This window comes from Pocillopora verrucosa, chromosome 5 (genome assembly GCF_036669915.1).
Source record: "Pocillopora verrucosa isolate sample1 chromosome 5, ASM3666991v2, whole genome shotgun sequence".
Lineage (NCBI taxonomy): Eukaryota > Metazoa > Cnidaria > Anthozoa > Scleractinia > Pocilloporidae > Pocillopora > Pocillopora verrucosa.
In genome coordinates, this window is record NC_089316.1 from 27,225,830 (window position 1) to 27,243,616 (window position 17,787).

The 17,787-nt window shown below is 38.8% G+C and overlaps 4 protein-coding genes across 4 annotated transcripts; 2 read left to right on the forward strand and 2 right to left on the reverse strand.

Annotated features, from left to right (window-relative positions):
- Window positions 1-2,748: 2,748 nt before the first annotated feature.
- On the forward strand, window positions 2,749-8,428 carry LOC131777483 (uncharacterized). Its single transcript, XM_059093789.2, has 9 exons — window positions 2,749-2,889; window positions 3,569-3,703; window positions 4,371-4,405; window positions 4,597-4,654; window positions 5,186-5,448; window positions 5,870-6,038; window positions 6,585-6,619; window positions 7,254-7,311; window positions 7,932-8,428. The coding sequence occupies exons 1-9, from the start codon at window positions 2,814-2,816 to the stop codon at window positions 8,126-8,128; spliced, it is 1,026 nt and encodes a 341-aa protein (XP_058949772.2). The 5' UTR covers window positions 2,749-2,813; the 3' UTR covers window positions 8,129-8,428.
- Window positions 8,429-10,178: 1,750 nt separating this feature from the next.
- On the forward strand, window positions 10,179-11,102 carry LOC131777478 (AAC-rich mRNA clone AAC4 protein-like). Its single transcript, XM_059093785.2, has one exon. It carries the CDS (start codon window positions 10,318-10,320, stop codon window positions 11,035-11,037), a length of 720 nt encoding a protein of 239 aa, XP_058949768.1. The 5' UTR covers window positions 10,179-10,317; the 3' UTR covers window positions 11,038-11,102.
- A 21-nt stretch (window positions 11,103-11,123) lies between these two features.
- On the reverse strand, window positions 11,124-14,567 carry LOC131777477 (bifunctional peptidase and (3S)-lysyl hydroxylase JMJD7). The gene is made up of 4 exons (XM_059093784.2): window positions 13,892-14,567; window positions 13,009-13,463; window positions 11,968-12,293; window positions 11,124-11,261 (listed from the first exon to the last, which is right to left on the reverse strand). The coding sequence occupies exons 1-4, from the start codon at window positions 14,565-14,567 to the stop codon at window positions 11,174-11,176; spliced, it is 1,545 nt and encodes a 514-aa protein (XP_058949767.2). The 3' UTR covers window positions 11,124-11,173.
- Window positions 14,568-15,074: 507 nt separating this feature from the next.
- On the reverse strand, window positions 15,075-17,494 carry LOC131777485 (cyclic GMP-AMP synthase-like receptor 2). The gene has a single exon (XM_059093791.2). It carries the CDS (start codon window positions 17,452-17,454, stop codon window positions 15,313-15,315), a length of 2,142 nt encoding a protein of 713 aa, XP_058949774.2. The 5' UTR covers window positions 17,455-17,494; the 3' UTR covers window positions 15,075-15,312.
- Window positions 17,495-17,787: the final 293 nt, after the last annotated feature.

A 17,787-nucleotide genomic window follows, 5' to 3' on the forward strand; every position in this document is an offset into this window, starting at 1 on the left:
CATCTGATATTTACGTTTTGAGAACTGTGTGTTGAATGCGATGGGGAATTACTGCTGTAGCCGCGAGTCACCCGATGCTGGTCGTCCACTGCTTTACGAGAAGATTGGTCCCGAAAACGGCGAGAAAAAAGAAGGAGGCACTGATGAAGAAAAAACTGCAATATTGGAAACTCATGAAAGTAACACTGAAAATACTGGACCCAAAGAATTGTTCAGTGCAGAATGATTTTCTAGATAGATGTAATCTGTTTGATATTGAACAAAGATAGTCATGTCCGCAATTGGGAACCATCGGAAAGTAACATTTTTAGCGTTGAGTAACAAACGTACTCCGAATACTTTGGCAATTAAGCTTTGTGGAATATTACCAAAGAAGTGAATCTGTCTGAGAAATTTCTTGATCGATGTGTTGTAAGATGTGTAAAACAGCGACGTCACACCGCGAAACAAAACAATGTGGATTCGACTTTTTTAATATTTATGCAAATCCTAACCAATTGTGGATCGCTGGGTTGGCCTGTGGTCGTGTGAAACTCTGTATCAGATAAAGCTGATTAAAAGAAAATTCGGAAGTTATTGATTTCAGGAAACCATCTGTACAATTTCGGATCTCTGCCTGAAAGCGTTTTACGGATTCAATTCATGTGAAAGCCGTTTCTATGGCGAGGAAGTTGTATCAGAAAAATTTAAACTCCGCTGAAATAAATTAGACCCAAAGAGTGCGTATTACTTTGACAGATTATCTTAACAAGAGGTGTGCTCATTGGCTTCATTTCTAGTCATAATTTACTAATGTATTCCATTGAAATCGCACCGCAGTCTTTAAGGAACAGCTGACATAATGTCTGACAAGAACTCGGTAATGAAAACGGTTGAGCAGATTTCAAGTTTTAAGCACATTTTATAGTGATACCTCCATTGTGTTAAAGAAAAAAAAGACAGCTGTTCCCAAACATGAATACTATTCGCGCTGCAAATTCACGCCGTGTATTAATTGAAAAATATTGGACAAACCTGAAACATTTTTGAACTTCTATCGGTTCTAAAACTGTGAATTAAGAATTCTTAATTCGCAGGAATCGAAGAATTCTTTCTTCGATATTTCAACTCGCGCGAATATTTTCCGAGTTCTGTTGAATTTTTCCGAGTGCCGTAATGGGGAGGAAAATAAGAGAAATGCGCTAAATGTTCCCCCGTATGATATGCTAAGTCATCAAATAAGAGATTTGTTTTCCCACAATTATTTCATTTTCTAGTATTTCGGCATTAAGTTTACGAAAAACATCCCACAGCCTTATTGAGCATCATACCGATCGCACCAGGCGTGCGCGAAAGACGAAAGTAACACAAAAGGAAACCGTCAGTGTTCGCTCATGACCAAAAACAAAAATATGTAATGCCCTTAACTAGTATTATACATTGTTTTGAAAGTTAAGCTTAAAATGGGGAAAATGAAAGGTTAGATCGTTCAGAACGGCTATTTTGTTACTCCGCTTTCCGTTCGTATTTTTTTCCCTGTTCTATAATGTGATACCGTCACGTACTTTGCCCGTTCTGTTGCCCTTGTATGATAAATCGGCCTTATAGTGGATTTATAATTTCTGATAAACATGGAGAGTCAAAGGTTAGTTCAAGTAGTAAGAGGGCCAACTTAATTTTTTTATTTACCAAGGATGTGAGTATCGTGATTAATTTCAGTAGACAGCCACTACCGGTAACAAATGGAACTGCGTTCGTTTTCCAAGAAATCCTGTCTTTAATTGGGTAGATATCTCAGTCTATAAACAATTTCTGACCAACAAATCTCTTTTGTTCTGGGTAATTGAAATAAATTACGTATTTCAAAGGAATCGTCTTTCCTCAGGGTTTTATAAAAATAATTTAGGAACAAGCTTAGACATTGCAGCATTTAGAAATTATAAATTGGGCAAAACTGACATGAATTCATTACTGAAAAACGATTGCTGAAGTCGCGGAAAATTATTAATGATACTCGACGAAAGTGCAAGATCTCGTTTTGCTTGAACACTCACCATAATGAGAAATTTAAATAAAAAAAACCAAAGTTATCAGTCACAAAGGAAAAAATAATTAATGGCAATTAGGAGGACTCCTCAGTGTATTAACAAACACTCTATAGCCCACGTGTATTTTGTTTTGACAAAAACGTTAAGTGTTTGTTTCTACCCACAAGTGGAGAAACGATCACATTTCAATCACATGATGACTGTTTCCGTGATCTTCTGTTTTGGTTCAACAACTCATCTAGCAACTTGGGACAAAGCCAAACTTTCAGTTTTATAAGTCAGGAAATTTTGATCTCCCGTAGATTTTAATTCTTGTAAGATCTATTAAAATGACGGATTAAAATGACGCGAAAATGAAATAGTCTTGTTGCTTCAAGTGGATTTTTTTCCATGAGGTTTGCAACCAATTTCACCCAACTAATCGCCGTACAAAAATATCTAAACTGTTCTTGTCTTTTTAGTAGGAGATTTAGCAGCTTATTGCGTTTTGTTCTTCATTCTGTGACTGCACTTCAACCGAATTTATTAGTACTTGGAAAATTGGAAATTGCATATAAAAAAAACATTTGATGGTACAGATGCGTTACAGCAATAATTTGATAAATATAGCGAAGCATTTAAGAGTTATTTCGTTTTCTTGTTGTCATATTTGGCCATGATATTTCCTGATTGGTTGAAAAGATCGGAATTGTCGTCACCAATTCCTCTCGGTTTTCATGATTTAAAACACGTCCCTTCAAATGGATTTATTCATTCTGTCAGCTCGTCCGCATACTTCACAACACAATGGCTCGCTTTATAGTGGTCATCGCATTCTTGGCTTTCTGCAACATCGTCTACGCACTGCCGACATGGGAGAATGGTATGTAACAATTTTCATGTAAAATAGTGTTGCTTGCTCGCAATACGTGTCAAATGTTACCCCTTTTTTTGCTCTTTCTCGACATCGGATACTTTCGATCAACATTACTGATCCTAGCAGTCTGTAGAACGCCTTGCCTATACATCCCGTTCGATGTGGTTTAACAAAAAGACAGTGCAAATATCTTGCATTTTCGAGCCCCGTAGGACGAAGCAATGAGCATTATGTCCGCTCCAAACATATTTAAAACCATCGAAAAATTGATTTTTCATTCCACTAATATTTCATTTTCGAGTATTTTGGCTCCAAGGTTTCGAAATACATCCCACGGTATATATATAATAATGATGCCGATGCTCTACCACTGAGCCACTGAACCACTTACGAAGTTCATATGACACGCGTCCTGTATACGTGTTAGGATCAGCAATGGGGACTCAGAATTTTTTCCTTGACCCACGCTCGTGCTAAGACGAAAACATCTTTCTCAATTTCTTTACCGATATCTTCTTTGAACCATGGATGGTTGTTACGACACATTAATCTTGCCCCTAATTAATCATAACAGGCGCCTTAACGTACACTTAGCTCTAAGTTCGTGATAAAGATTTTCTCCGCCTAAAGAACACGCCCTACAGATTCTAAGCCGTTTAATCTGACACTGAAATTTTTATTGCAGAAGACGAAGCGGATTTCAGTTCGTCTTCCCTACAGATTACTCGCCGTCGCTGCAGCTGTTCTGATGATCATCACAAATGCGGCTGCTGCCTTCAAATCAGGGCACCTGCATTCCAAAATTATGACGAAGCGGATGGTAAGTATAAATTTTAAAATAATTATTTCAGATGCTAAAGACTCTTTAGAAATTCTTAGCTCGGAAAAACCTGGAAACTAGTGACAGGCGTAAAGGACTCGTTTTTTTGAAGAGTTGAACGATTTTGCAAATAGCACACGTAGTTTGGTGTTTAAATCTAGTTACCAAAGATTGGGTATAGGTCTCGTATATTCGTAGAAGAGATCATGAAAAAGCAACTGACATTTTCATTTTCTCTTCAACGAATGTGGCTATAATTGCCACAATGATGAACTTTCCGACGAAACGAGTGATGTTTGTATATATTCAACACATAGATGCCATGTTGCTGTGCTTCTGTTCAGTACTAGATCATAAATGTGGTAAGAACGAAAAAAGTGGCAGACGAGGCGCAGCCGAGTGTTACTGATATTCCTACCGCATTTTGACATTTTTGTGATCTTTTACTGAACGGACCAATGGGGACATGGAATCTATTTGTTTTTATGATGAAAAACATCAAGTGACAGTGCCAGTGGTGACGCCATTTATGCGTATTTGATGACGTCATGCGTTTAAGTGGTGACGCCATACGGTGACGTCTGTTATGACGTCATTTATGCGTATGTCCTCCAATGGATCATAGGCAAGAACCAATCAAAATGATTGTTTATTTGACTTTTTACAGTGTGTATGAACTCGTCTTTCGTCCCGTCGCCATTGGTGAGCTTCACTTCTTTTACTTCTTTAATTGCTAATTTTGATGATTTTTAACAAGAAAAATTAACCTGACACTTGCCTTGTTTTTTTCGGAAAATTGCAACTTAACAATGCGTTGTAAATTAGCTGAAAGGGAAAATTTAGCATTTGATGCATGTAGCAGTCTAGCCTTAACAGATTGCATTCCGTTACAGGCGGTGGACTTTTTTATGATGTGGAACAAACGTAAAGTTTTTAACCGCACCGTATCAGGTAGGAACATTTTCCTTCGTTTGCAAATGGACTAAGAATATCAGTGTTATCCAATTGATATTCATGACTTTTCCTTCGGCAAATTTAACTTTTTCATTTTCATTGCGTTCCTTCATCTTCTTCTTCTTTGAGCTGTAACGATGTCGTCACCTCATTCTGAGAAAAGCATTGCACCACAAACGGGACGCAGCCTCAGAAAAGTGATTAAGGCAGGAATGTTTGAGGGATGGTACCCTGTCTGGGAATTTGGTTTTAGTCCTAAGGCAGCTTTTCTTGCGTAATTTCGTAGGCATGTTTTTTTTTTCTTGACAATTTACAAGGAAAATTATTCCATTTACACCCATCCACCATAACTTCTCCGATGGTCCATGCCTTAAACAGTTTATTTTTGCCGTCACGCTACCGTCACGCCACTAGCTCTCCACTGGAAGATACATTACGCGACAACAGAGGTGACGCAGATCAGATATCGTCAGCGTAGACTGCGCTTCTGTTATTGACCGCACAAATTTTCTTTTTTCCTAACGACAGATTCCCGTCCACGGCCTGCATGTTTTGACATTCCTCGTCTGAATTATGGAAAGGCCTGCGTGAAATTCACCAAGATTACGATCAAGAGAGATCACACTGGAGGATGTGCAGCTCTGGAATTAAAATCGAGGCACAGCGGAAGAGACATTCCTCTCGGCTGCTTCTTCTTCCACGATAGGGACGGGCATGGAGTGGACATGGAGACCTTTCTAGATCCTGCGTCGTTCATGTCCTTACTGAAAAATGTCTTTCAAGCGTCAAAGGTTAGTATTACTTCATCTTTGATTCATTTGACTTACCGTGTAGCTCTTAATTAGCACACCACTTTCTGGTCTATGAATCTAATACCACAACTTCTCTCGAAGAGTTTTGGGCAACTGGTACCCAGCTTCTCTCCCCTTTATCTCTCTTCTCCTTTTCCTATGCAAAAGAGATAGAGCCTGGGAACAAGGTTGGGTGCGAGGCGTCTCAAGTTTTGATTAGCACGTTACGATGTTTGTGGGGGGGGGGGGGGTGGGGGAAGGGGGTATATAGATCTTAAAGCTGGCAAGTAATAGAATTAATTTCAGTCGGCTTGACTCCAGTGTTCCAAATTTTAAGCCAAATGGATTTCTATGAGTTTCTATTTTTCTTCCTTCATTTTGAATCATGTTTCAATTTTTTTATTTCACTTTTTTTTTTCAGGAAAACCAGATCGATAGCATTAGTTTGCTGGCAAATCCACCTAAGGAGACACTAGATGGTGACGTCACAGAAGTGATGGCGGTTGACAAAGCCAGCTGCCAGTGTTCAAAGGCTCCAGCCCAATGTGACTGCTGTGCAGAGTTTAAAATATTTGGTCACTCTGTGAAAGGTAATATTGTTTAATCTTGGCTTAGGTAACGGTTACACTCGCACAGGAAACTAAGTGGGTGGGGGGGGGGAAGAAAGTGATTGACGAGAAGGGGGGAAGGGAGGGAGAGGAGACATATCGCAACCTTGTTACGAGAGTTTTTCCTTCGTCCTGAAGATCAGGCTGGATTAAACTAGAAACTATGTAAGCCTTAAGCCGAACGGCATTAGTTGTTTTGGAGAAAGTACGAAGTTTGTCTCTACAACACCAAATTTTTTTTAATAGTTTACAACGAAATGTATGGTTACTGAGAGGGTGTGTTGCTGGTCAGATTACTGCTGTTTAATCGGAAAGTATGCGTTGAATGAACTCAGTGTATAATTCCTTTACACCTATATGAAGCATAAGGCATCCACGGTCCACCTCTTCCTGATACCGAGGCCCGTTCTTTAAAGTCTAAATAATTACCAATCCCAAAAAACTGTGTCTTCAGGTCTTTGCTCTGAAAATATGTTACCATCGTTTTTCTTTCTTTTTTTTTTTTTTTTTTTTTTTTTTTTTTTCCAGCCTGTGCTCATGCAGACATCGATATAACAGGACAGGTGAGGCACACAGAAATTTTATTCACGTCCGCTCCATCTTTTTCTGTCAACTATTTTTCCTCACATTTCCTCCTTTTTTTCCTTATCTTCTTTCTTAAAAAATTTTCTTGCTCTGTTTACATCATCCTTTTTCTTCTTTCCATCCATTTTACACCTAATTTCCTTCTATTCATTTATTTTCTTTATCCTCAATCTCATTTCTTTCCATTTCTTCTTTCACAACCCTTTCATTCTTATTCATTTCCATCTCTTCTCGTGGAATCTCGTCTCTTTGGTGCGGAACCTCCATTCAGGGAATGCCCTAATGACTATAAAAAGTGTATCCTGATTAGAGGTGTCCCTTAAACTAACGTACTAGATGCAAAGGTTATACATTGGAACCTCCATTCTGGGCACTCCCCTGGAAGTAAGAAAAGTGTCCCTTTAATGACGGCCAAGGTCTTTTTCTTCCTTTCTGAAACAGGACCAAAGTTTTTGTCTCCTGAATAAAGGTGTTCTCTGACCGTGAGATGTCCCTCAAAAGAGAGGTTTTGTTGCAATTAATTACTCAGACCAAATGGAAATTGAAGGTCCCCTTATTTTCTTATATTCAAAATTGTCAATGCCTTTTCTTTCTTTTTTTTTCATCTGCCAGGGATTTGATTTAGCGTTGACTATCAACGGTCACGCCATTTTCAAGAAGCATATATCGAGTGAGTAAAAGCTAATAGAAAGATCTCAAAAATAAGTTTCTTCTCCTGCATGGTTCATGCCTTAAATGGAGATTATTCCACGGAAAGTGCACACAAACGATTTTTATTCACGAGTTGCGATGCGTCAAAAAAAAAAAAGGACAAGTGAGCGAAGCGAAGTGTAGAAAATTTTGTCGCATCGCAACCAGTAAATAAAAATCGTTCAAACGCTTTCCATATGGTATGATGTTTCTCATTTCATACATACTGAGATTTTTTTCACATTTCAATACAAAGACTGAAAGCGAACGACTGTGAAAATACGGTTCCGCTGTTGATGACAATTTTTACCTTACAGGGAACTTTAAAATTCCCAATCAACGTCGTGAAAACTTCTGTTACTTTAAAAGCTGACTTCTCCCTGTATTTTCCAACAAGGAAAGTAAACTTTGTTTCATTTTTTGTTGCTGTTAGTCCTTGCGATCTGATTGGTTCTTAGCATTGTATTTCATCACAAATCGCACCACTTAATACTCTAAATCACCTTTATCTTTCAGCCAATCGTAATGGAACAGTACAACAATCTGATTCGTTCTCAGCAGTGTGGTTTGATATTTAATCGGTTTTGATTTTTTTTTCAGTTCGAGACCCACCAGAAATTTGCCACACTTTCCGCTTATTCACCTTTTCAGTGAAGGCGTGCCTTAAAATTACACAAGTTTCGCTGAAACCCGGTCACACAGGTGCATGCTTGGAATTGGACGTGAGCCGGGCCAAGCTCTCTTTGGGATGTTTCTATGGAGCGAGCTACCAGGGATCTGGTGAAAGAATAGAATGATGGTGCGCCATACGCCTGATGGGATAACCAAAGCTGTTAAAAAAATTGTGACATGATTGCAATATGATCAAGTTAAATTTTTATGTGCAAAGTCAATTGAATGATTATGTTCTTCCTTAATTTATAGCTGAAAATGGAGACTTTCCTAGGAAACAATAAAGTGCAGCTCTTCAAAAAATTAACAAGACCTTTTATGAATCATAAAAAATTTGAAACTAAATCTGTAGTATGAAAGAATGGGAACAGGAATGTGTTTTTGACAGTTTGACAAGATAAAATAAAAACGATTTTGACTTGTTATTTATTTATTTGTTTATTTATTTTTAACCAGGTTCCCCTTTCATCCACTAGGTTTTTAATTTAAATGTTTGCCGCATAATTTGCAATTTATCAGCAATTTTTATTCCCGGTTGTCCAAAGATGGTGGTGCAGGAAATCAGAGGAAAACGTTCTCCGCTGCCATCTTGAATTAAGCTAAAAAAACATAGTGTGGCGTAGATTGATATGAATGTGGTTCACTTGTTCGTTACTTATGTTTCTACTTTGAAATTAGTGGTGATCTTTACGATCTGATTGGCTCTCGTCTGTGCGATTTACTCACAAATTACACTTTTTCCCAGCCAGTAAGGAGGCTAAAACAAAAACACAGTAACCAATCAAATTTCAAGGCTTGTCTGAAATAAACAATCAAATGACAAAAAAACGAAAACAACTTTTGCAATCAATTAGTCTTTCGCTGAGACCATGGTTAAGAATTATTTTGGGTATAGAATATTCTATTGCGATCAGTGGGATGACTCTCCTACGAAAGAGCTGCACAGAAGTGTCTTTTTTTTAACCGCTGAGAAGCTTCGAAGCCGAATTTTATCAAACGTTAAAAATTATAAAAATCGATGTAAAAGACTACGGAGTTTCTTGGCAGTGGTCTTCTTTAAACACGGAATGATTATCTCGAGACATCACGTGGTAATCCACGAAGCTTGCCCCTAGTAATGCGTCGATCAGTCCAAAGGTTCCACTTCCCCCCGCCGCCGGTCCCACACAATCTTTTGGTAAAAGGCAAATCAACGCCCGTGACTTTCCACACATTGACCAAACTTTAAAACCTAGAGCGCGTAGAAACCTAGACCTTTTCTTCTGAGCCATTCGCTCGCGAAAGTAAACTATTTACCTTTAAATGCCTCCATAATTACATACAACTCTTGTATTCCGCTGGAAATATTAGACACTTCCGGTTCAAATTTCCCACCCCAGCCAGGCAAAGTTGAAGCTCACTATCCCTGAGGTATGGATAACGGTCAAATGCCCGTGCATGCGATGTCCGCCTACTATGGACAAGTTGAAATTTAATGTTAATCCAGCTAAGATTGACGACTTAGATGATAAAATAAAGTGCAATTTTGCTTTAAACAGTGTGGTGCTTAATGAATCATGAAAAATTTGAAAATAATTTTTTTTCGTTTCGTTCACAAGGTTTTCAAATTCGAAAATTTGCCCCATAGTTCCTTTCCTGAAAAGTCGGATCGAATGGCTTTTGAGATACCCCAAGGGAACTTGGGACGAGACCTCCGATGACAGTTACACTTCCCATCGATTCCCCTATTCCTTACTAAAATTCCCCTTGACCGTCTACGGCACTTTCAGACTTCCGGTCATCAGTACAAGAATATGCAGGTTATGGAGCTTCTGAACTGTTTTATATCTTAAATCATCTCATGACTTCAAAGAAACGCAACAGCATAATGAATTTCTATGTCGCTGAAGGTTCCTAACAAACTGCATTGAAAATCGAAGAACAATCCGTATTGACTAATAGACTAAATCTCCAATTGGATGATGTAGAAACAAAAATAAGATACTTACAGTTTTTGGTTTCAAAACTGACTTTCCCTATTTCTTCTTATTGAAGAAAAAATTATTTCTTAGTAGTTTTTTCCGTTGCAAATTTATAATCCTGTAAGGTACGTTCAAGTATGACGTCATGTCATAACACATCTATTTATAGATCAGTTAAAACATGATGCAAGGATGATGAAAGTCATGTAAACATACCAAAATTAGACATTGGAAGAATACTTAACAACCCGTGTTACAATTTTCATCATTCTTTTTAACTACACCAAGCCAGAAAAACATGACCATCATAAAATCACTTTTCCATCGACAAAAGAAACGAAATTGTTCTCGGCATGGGCATAGCGGGATGGAACGGCCAAATTGTACTGAAACCGCGAACTCGTAGTCAAAGCCATGTTTTTCGACAGGAGAGTTACAGCATGATCGAAGATCCTCTCCTTGAAGATGCACAAATGTATATTGGAGAAAACTTCACTGTCAAACATGGAAATCTTTTTAATCTTCGCCGTAAAGTTTGCACGGAAACACACTCTGGTGTGGTATTTACCGAACTCAGACAACTGAAACCGGTTTCGCAAATGTCCTTGTCAAAAGGAGCTAAACGAATGTCAACATGTCCCAACGCCGGGGGTAGCTCAGAAAAGAGTGAAATTCTAAGTTTTGAGCTCCTTCGGCGCTGTTTTGGAGCCGATCTGCAGAAAACCGAAATGGAAGTGCAGTATTTTCCCGAAGGTGGCTCCATAACCGATTATACGTGTATGATGTTTAGCACTAAAGTAGGTGTTTCTGTGACAAGGGCCATGAAATATCAAGGAGATTTCACGGTAGAAGATGCTCAGAGACTGCTCAACAAAAAGCTTAGTGGAGTCCTAAGGTCCACTAAAAACACCATGGAAAAATGGAGCAAACAGATTTTGCACGTCTGGGCAACCTCTGTGGCAGTCTCTGTCCTAATTGCTGAAGCGTATAATTTAATACCCAAGGACTTAAAATCAAACACTGTTGTCTTAGTTACAGTGACGGAAAATAACGAAGTTTTTTCAAACAAATAATTTCAGACTCGATTTGAATTGTGTCGATAGTGGTCATTGTTTAACGCAAGAAGTTTGTAAATAATCTTTTTAATAGAATTGAACCGATGTAAGATAATCTTCACGACATGTACAATGTTTTTGTAAACTGTAAATATTACGAGTACAGCATGTGACGATAAAAGGAATTGATGTCCATTTTGCATGTGGAACAAGGAAACTCTTTGGTTAAAAAAGGCTCATACCTATAAGAAAAGGAAAATAAAAACTAGTAAATTAAATTGAAAACATAATAAAATATTTTCTCTGCCTAAAATATTAAACCATTTTGTGCCCTGCAGATCTATGTGGCCCTGATAAGCAAGAACCTCCTCAATTGTAATCCAAACTCTAACATCAGTAAGCATACTCTCCATACTGTGATCTATACACATCTTAAGGTTATATACACATCTTAAGGTTCTATACACATCTTAAGGTTCTATACACATCTTAAGGTTCTATACACATCTTAAGGTTCTATACACATCTTAAGGTTCTATACACATCTTAAGGTTCTATACACATCTTAAGGTTCTATACACATCTTAAGGTTCTATACATATCTTAAGGTTCTATACATATCTTAAGGTTCTATACATATCTTAAGGTTCTATACATATCTTAAGGTTCTATACATATCTTAAGGTTCTATACATATCTTGAGGTTCTATACATATCTTAAGGTTTTATACATATCTTAAGTTTGTTTGAGCGACTAGCATCTCATTTCTCCCAACAATATCAGCCCTGAATCAAACATCACGGTCATGAGAATAAGGAAATGATCACCAACTAAAGAAGTTCTCGATTGTTTACCAAATTCTCCTCATCAGCACCTTAGGAAATGTACAGAGAACAGTATAGAGAATTTGCATACTAATATCAGGGTGTTAAGGTTAAGAGACCTACCAAAAATTCACTGCTACATTTCTTTGCTCTTCCTTACTTGGAGATGACTGAACCTCATGCCACCAAAATGATGGCATAAATAGAACATCACCTTCATTTATTGTACAATTCAAAGCCAGTGCCTCCTTAAATTTTGGAAATCTTTGATAATCCGGTTTAAGGATATCAACTGGAGACATCACCATCGAGGTACTTTCTAGAAGCTTTTTACGACGGAACTTCTTGTTTGTGGGATTGTAGTCAAGTGTAGCTTCTTGAATATGAGCTTCATACAGTTTTGCGTTATCATGTGGTTCATATAAGAACAATTGTTTTGTCCCACTGATCTGAAAGGGAAAAGAGATATTGATAATGATATTCACTTGGTTTGACTGCAGTTATAAAGCTGTACACTTTTATAGAGATGTATAAATAAATAGTTAATCCTTAAAACACTAGGAGTGATAAACATCAAATTTCTCTCAACACTATTAATCCTGAATCAAACATTTAAGTTATGAGAATAAAGAAAATCATTGCGAGTTCAAGTAGGGAGAACTTGTAAACTGATGTTAGGGTGTAAATGGTTAACCCTTTAATTCCCAAGATCTCATTAGTAATTCTCCTTACTATCTAGTATACAATTCTTCTAATATTACTTCTGAGAATTTGGTATTGGATCAACTAATGATCCCCTAATCGATACTCTTCTAAGTTCTCATCACTTGACTTCTTGATTTTGTACTGATATTGTAAGGAGAAATTCTGTCTTGGTCACTCATGGGAGTTAAAGTGTTCAGCAAAATCTTAATCCAGTTTGTGGTACCCATTTATACTCCAGGATGAAGAGATGCATTGTGCGAGTTAAGTGTCTTACACCCAAGACAATGACCCAGCTATGTCTTGAACCTGGACCTTTCAACCTGAAGTCCACCACATTGACTGTAAGGATGGCGCATCTCCCACTTTTTTTTTCCATGCCATTGTGATTTTTTTGTTTCAATTTACAAAACTAATTCAAAATATACTCCACTTGAACACCTTCTGTTTAGATCAACTTACCTGACACAGAAAGTTATCAAATGGGTCAAAATGCAGCTTGCCTAACGTATTACCATTACTTAGCCAAATATTCAAATGTCTTCTCTTTAATTCTCCAGCAACAAAAGGCATTTCTCTGATGTCTTGTTCGAGCTCTGGAAGTAAACTTGGTATTGAAGAGTACTCTAAATAAGCTGAAATATGACTATTATTTGATGCCTGAAGTATTTCCATGAAAGATGAGAATTTCATTTCTAAAAATGCAGGACGAACAACCACCAAGTCTGGAAAAGGAAGCTGAGATTTCACCACATCTGGAAAATTGAAATGTTTGAAATCCTCAAAATTGTTGGCTTTCTCACAACCTTCATATTCTCCATAAGGTGCAAATGCAATCCGCACCATCTTGTGTCCAAACTTTTTTGTGAGGAAATCACTTGTCCATTTTTTTATCGCAGGCCAGTTTTTTACAGCATCTATGAAAAGTCAAAGCAAGGGTAATTTACAAAAAACTGTTACGTGATGTGGAAAATTGAATGACCTATAGTTGGTTGGTGCCTTAGGCTACACTGAAGTGTCTAGGTTGCCAGAGAAACCTGGGGGGTGGTGAGTAACCCCTTGTTATAGACTGACATCCCCCCTTTAGGAAGATGGCAAGACTGATAGAGCTAGAAAAAGGCTATTAGATTCATGCTGTGGAGGCTGAGGTAAGCTTAAGTCAGATAAGCCACTAAGCTTAAGAAAGAAGATAAGTTAAATTTAATTTTTAATTACTTCCAATAAAATTGTCCAGTCTGAAGTTCTTCAGGGAGGGGTTTGTGGGGAAAAATAATCTAGCTGCTGTTCACAAAGGTTATTGGAAATGACTCTAAACATATTACCAAGTTTGTACAATTTTTCTCACCTGTGATGACAACCGGCTTTGATCGAAAATAGTATTCATTAAAAAATTTCTCTTTGGAAGGAAGAGGAATCCGTTCACATGTCCCACCAATGTTGACAGGGCCTGAATTATGATCATGTCTTAGGTCCTCACGTTTTGGAACCCGGTACAAATTTTTTAAAATTCTCCTCCTTAATAGACCGGCTGGAGATAAACTACCATCCTGTTGCCTGAAAGTCTCACAGTTTTCATTGAGAAATGCAAGTAATTCTTGAACTGTTCTGGAGCCCCGAAATATCTGGGCTTTAGGTAAATGTTTCCAAGCTGGTCGTATAAGGCATGCCCTGTCCGACTTTTTTCTTGGAAAGAACGCCAGATCGCTATAATCAGCCAAATCTCGACCTGTACTACGTTCCCACGAGATCTTACTTGCATCACCAAGACTTAAAACTCCCACATTAACTCGGCTTTCATTTTTAAAAGCCATAGAAAGTTTTTGAAAAATTGAATGAAGAGTAGTATCCTTCAACGCCGGCTTCAATGCCGCCAAAACGCAACCGCTCTTCACTGCTGCGGTGATATTTGCGAGAGAATATTCATTCAGACCTTCTAAGTCTGCTAAATTTATACCAGCCATGAGTGAAATGATTAAAAGGTATAACAATTTCACTGAAAATAACCTCGTTACTAACGCCATATTTTCTTTATTAGGTGTTGTGTGACCAATAACCGAGAGAGATTGGGAACAAACTTACGTGGCGCGCTCTGACTCACAGAGGGAAGAGTCTTGTTCTGTTGAAAGTATCTCTGAAGTTTGAGAAAAGATCCTTTCATAACACTCGAGGTTTAATTTCGAGGTGATAATTGGGTGGTTAAGTGCGGTGATCTCATGTAAATCGCGGCGTTTTCGAGTTGAGCTCTTCAAAGTGTTTCAGAATCAGAAGAAACGGAAATAATTTTAACACTATTTTGCACTTTGGTCTAAGGACTGGGAACTCAAAAAAGTAGCGCATTTTGCAGTAGTCAGCTAGAGTGTACGAAGAATCACTTCAGTCAAAACTAATTTTGTTAGATCTCGCAACTGACCCTTTTTTAACTTACTGATAAAGGATCTTTATTTGCAGAAGCCCTGACATTGGTTTTTTTATGGAAGGGAGAGAAAATTGTCTTTTTTTATTCTCGCAGCTATGATTGAGACTGATGGTAAGCAAGTTTAATTTTTTGATCAGATTTACGTAATTTACAGGCGTTGGAAAGTGATAAAAAACGGTAAACAAAATTGAGCATGTCAAGAACAAGCTCTCTGCACACAAACAAGATCTCCTTGAGACCTGTAAGTCTTCTAGCATTTCTTTATTATTTCTCTCAGTCACTACTAGCAAGGCGTGAAGCGCTGAAAGCGCGAGTCCCAACTCTACACGCCTCTTCCCGCCGTTTGCGCCCTATCCAATGCTAAGTTCTGTTTTCAACTCGTGTTGCTTTTCAATCAACTTAGTGAAGTCTTCCTCGGACAGTTCAGCTTGTAATTCTTGTTTAGACAAGACTAGTTCAATAGCGAGCAGTTGGCTTGGCTTGTAGGTTCCCCAGTTAATACTCAAGTAAATTTCGGATAGGACACTCTTGTTCATGAGGAACGCGCTTGCTTGAAATGTGACGTAGGCGCACTCCAAATGAACGTGCATCAAATAATCTGCGAGGAGACGAGTCAGGAAAAACATTTGTCCTTCATTGCTTGACCGAAACAAAGATCCAGTCACAGCGCTTGCCTGCTTTGTAGGTTTTCCAAGAATTACCATCAGAAGCTTCATAAACTTGGTGGCCTCGTGATCCGTTGTAAAAAAGTTGGGTCCACCAACCCATTTCTTTACGACAAAGTTATAGATGGCGTCGCAATATCTTTCGTGAACTTGAGCTGCCCAGAAGAGGCAATCTTTGAAGATGGGGTTTACCAGGTACTCATGAAATTCTAGAGAATTGTCCCAACTTTCCTTGTGGAGAGGCGATGGATGAAGAGCTAAAAAAACGTTAAACACCGCCAAGGCTACAGCACTCGCCTCCGTTACTTTCATCTCATCTGTGGCTAAGTATTCCTCGAGCATTGAAAGCACCATGTTTGTTGTTGGATTTTCAACGGGTGTGAAAGTGTCAGAAAGAGCTGAAAGCAACCTTGTGTACCCTTGAGACCCAGCTTCGTGAGTAGCTCTGTGTAGAATTTCGGCCTTCTTCACCAGACAAGCAGCAGATTCGAGACACCGATTCGAAATGTTAATTTGAACTTTCTTTATGGGTCTTAGAATATAAGCCAAAGCCATTACTAGAAAATTGTATTTACAATTCTGGAGAAACTTTGTAGGGTTTTCTTTGAGCTGCTGAGTGAGCGATGTATCAAACAAAACGGGCAGTACTTGATTGCTTTGTATGTAATAACAAAAAGATTGCGTTACAGAGTCGCGGATTTCCCTCAGAGCGTGACACGTTTTCAAAATGTCTTCAGGAGAGCGGTGATCCACCATGTTGTTCTTAGCAATAAAATAATTTGGCACCGAGCCTTTGGCATAGAATGCAATAAGGAAATCGAGCAGTTCAAGAACATTTGTGGCCAAGCTCTGTTCATTCCAAACCTTGACTCCCTTCCTCTCAAGCAACCAAAATAAACACGTTTTGAGATAATACGAGGCGAAAGCATCTGCGTCACGCAATTTCATCTCACTTTTGATCAGTACCTTAAGCACGGAGTATGCTAACTTTTGTTCGTCTGTCAGGGAACGAGCAAGCATCAGCTCAGCAACAGAGAAAGAAAATCGCCACTCGAACTCCTTGAGGTGGCTCATGTGGGAACCAACCGGAACGACATGACAACCCTGAGATGATATCGCGGAAACCTGCTCGAAACTTGGCCATGATTGCGGCCTGTCCCTAAGAATCCACTCCGTCGCTTGCAATGGCCACTTTTCACATTTCAGCCCATATACAAAGTCATGATCGACGTTATATGAGCCAGTGGCATACTGCAAGGAATACGAAGGACCTACAATGGAGCCTTCCTTCGATGTCATCCATGGAAGACTCAACGGAATGAGCTCCCGACTACTCTCGATGAATTTCGAATTCTGAAGGCAGTGCTCCCGAACGGAATCTGAATCAGTTGGAAAAATGAGCCTCTTATTCGACAAGTGTAAATATCCTGCATGCGAAGCGTCATAAATGAACAGGTCATTTTCCGCGATATTTGATCCCTTGTCAGAAAGAGACCCTTTCTCATGCGCAACGTGTTCGTCTTCTTCAATGCTTTTCTCTCCTTCGGTCTCCTTTCGCTTCACACCTTCTTGTAATTTAGGGCTGGTTTTGATGATCATGTGGTCGGCATCAGTATTCCATGTTTGACCGTGAACCAGTTGAGGAAGAGAAAGCCCTTCGAATCCGCTTCCGGAATGAATAACCTCTACATCGGGATAATCGCGACAAGCTTGTGCCAAGTTTTGGGCATGTTCATCGATGATCTCCTCCATGTCTCCTCTGAAAATATTGAAAAAGGATACCAGATCCAGCACTAAATTCAAATGTAGTACCTCTGAGTTATCCATGTTGCTCTTCACTTCAAAGCTCGAGAACGCGCAACGCAAAACACCCACCCTTCCCGGCCACCCTTTCGCGCATCTCTCTACAACTAGCGTCCAGTTTTCTCTCATACATACATTCGAACTTGTATTAAAGCGATCGCTCACGGAGAAAGGCGGGTTGACCGATCAAAATAGGTTCCACAGAATAGTGGTGTTATAGAGAAAGTGTCTCTTAAACCCATAATTCACCTCTCAATGCACAAAAACTCCCTTCAAAGTACCAAATACATTGATTTCGGGAGAGAAAAATAGATTGATATACTTGAAGGATTTTTCTTAGTTTTAAGTGCTTCCGCT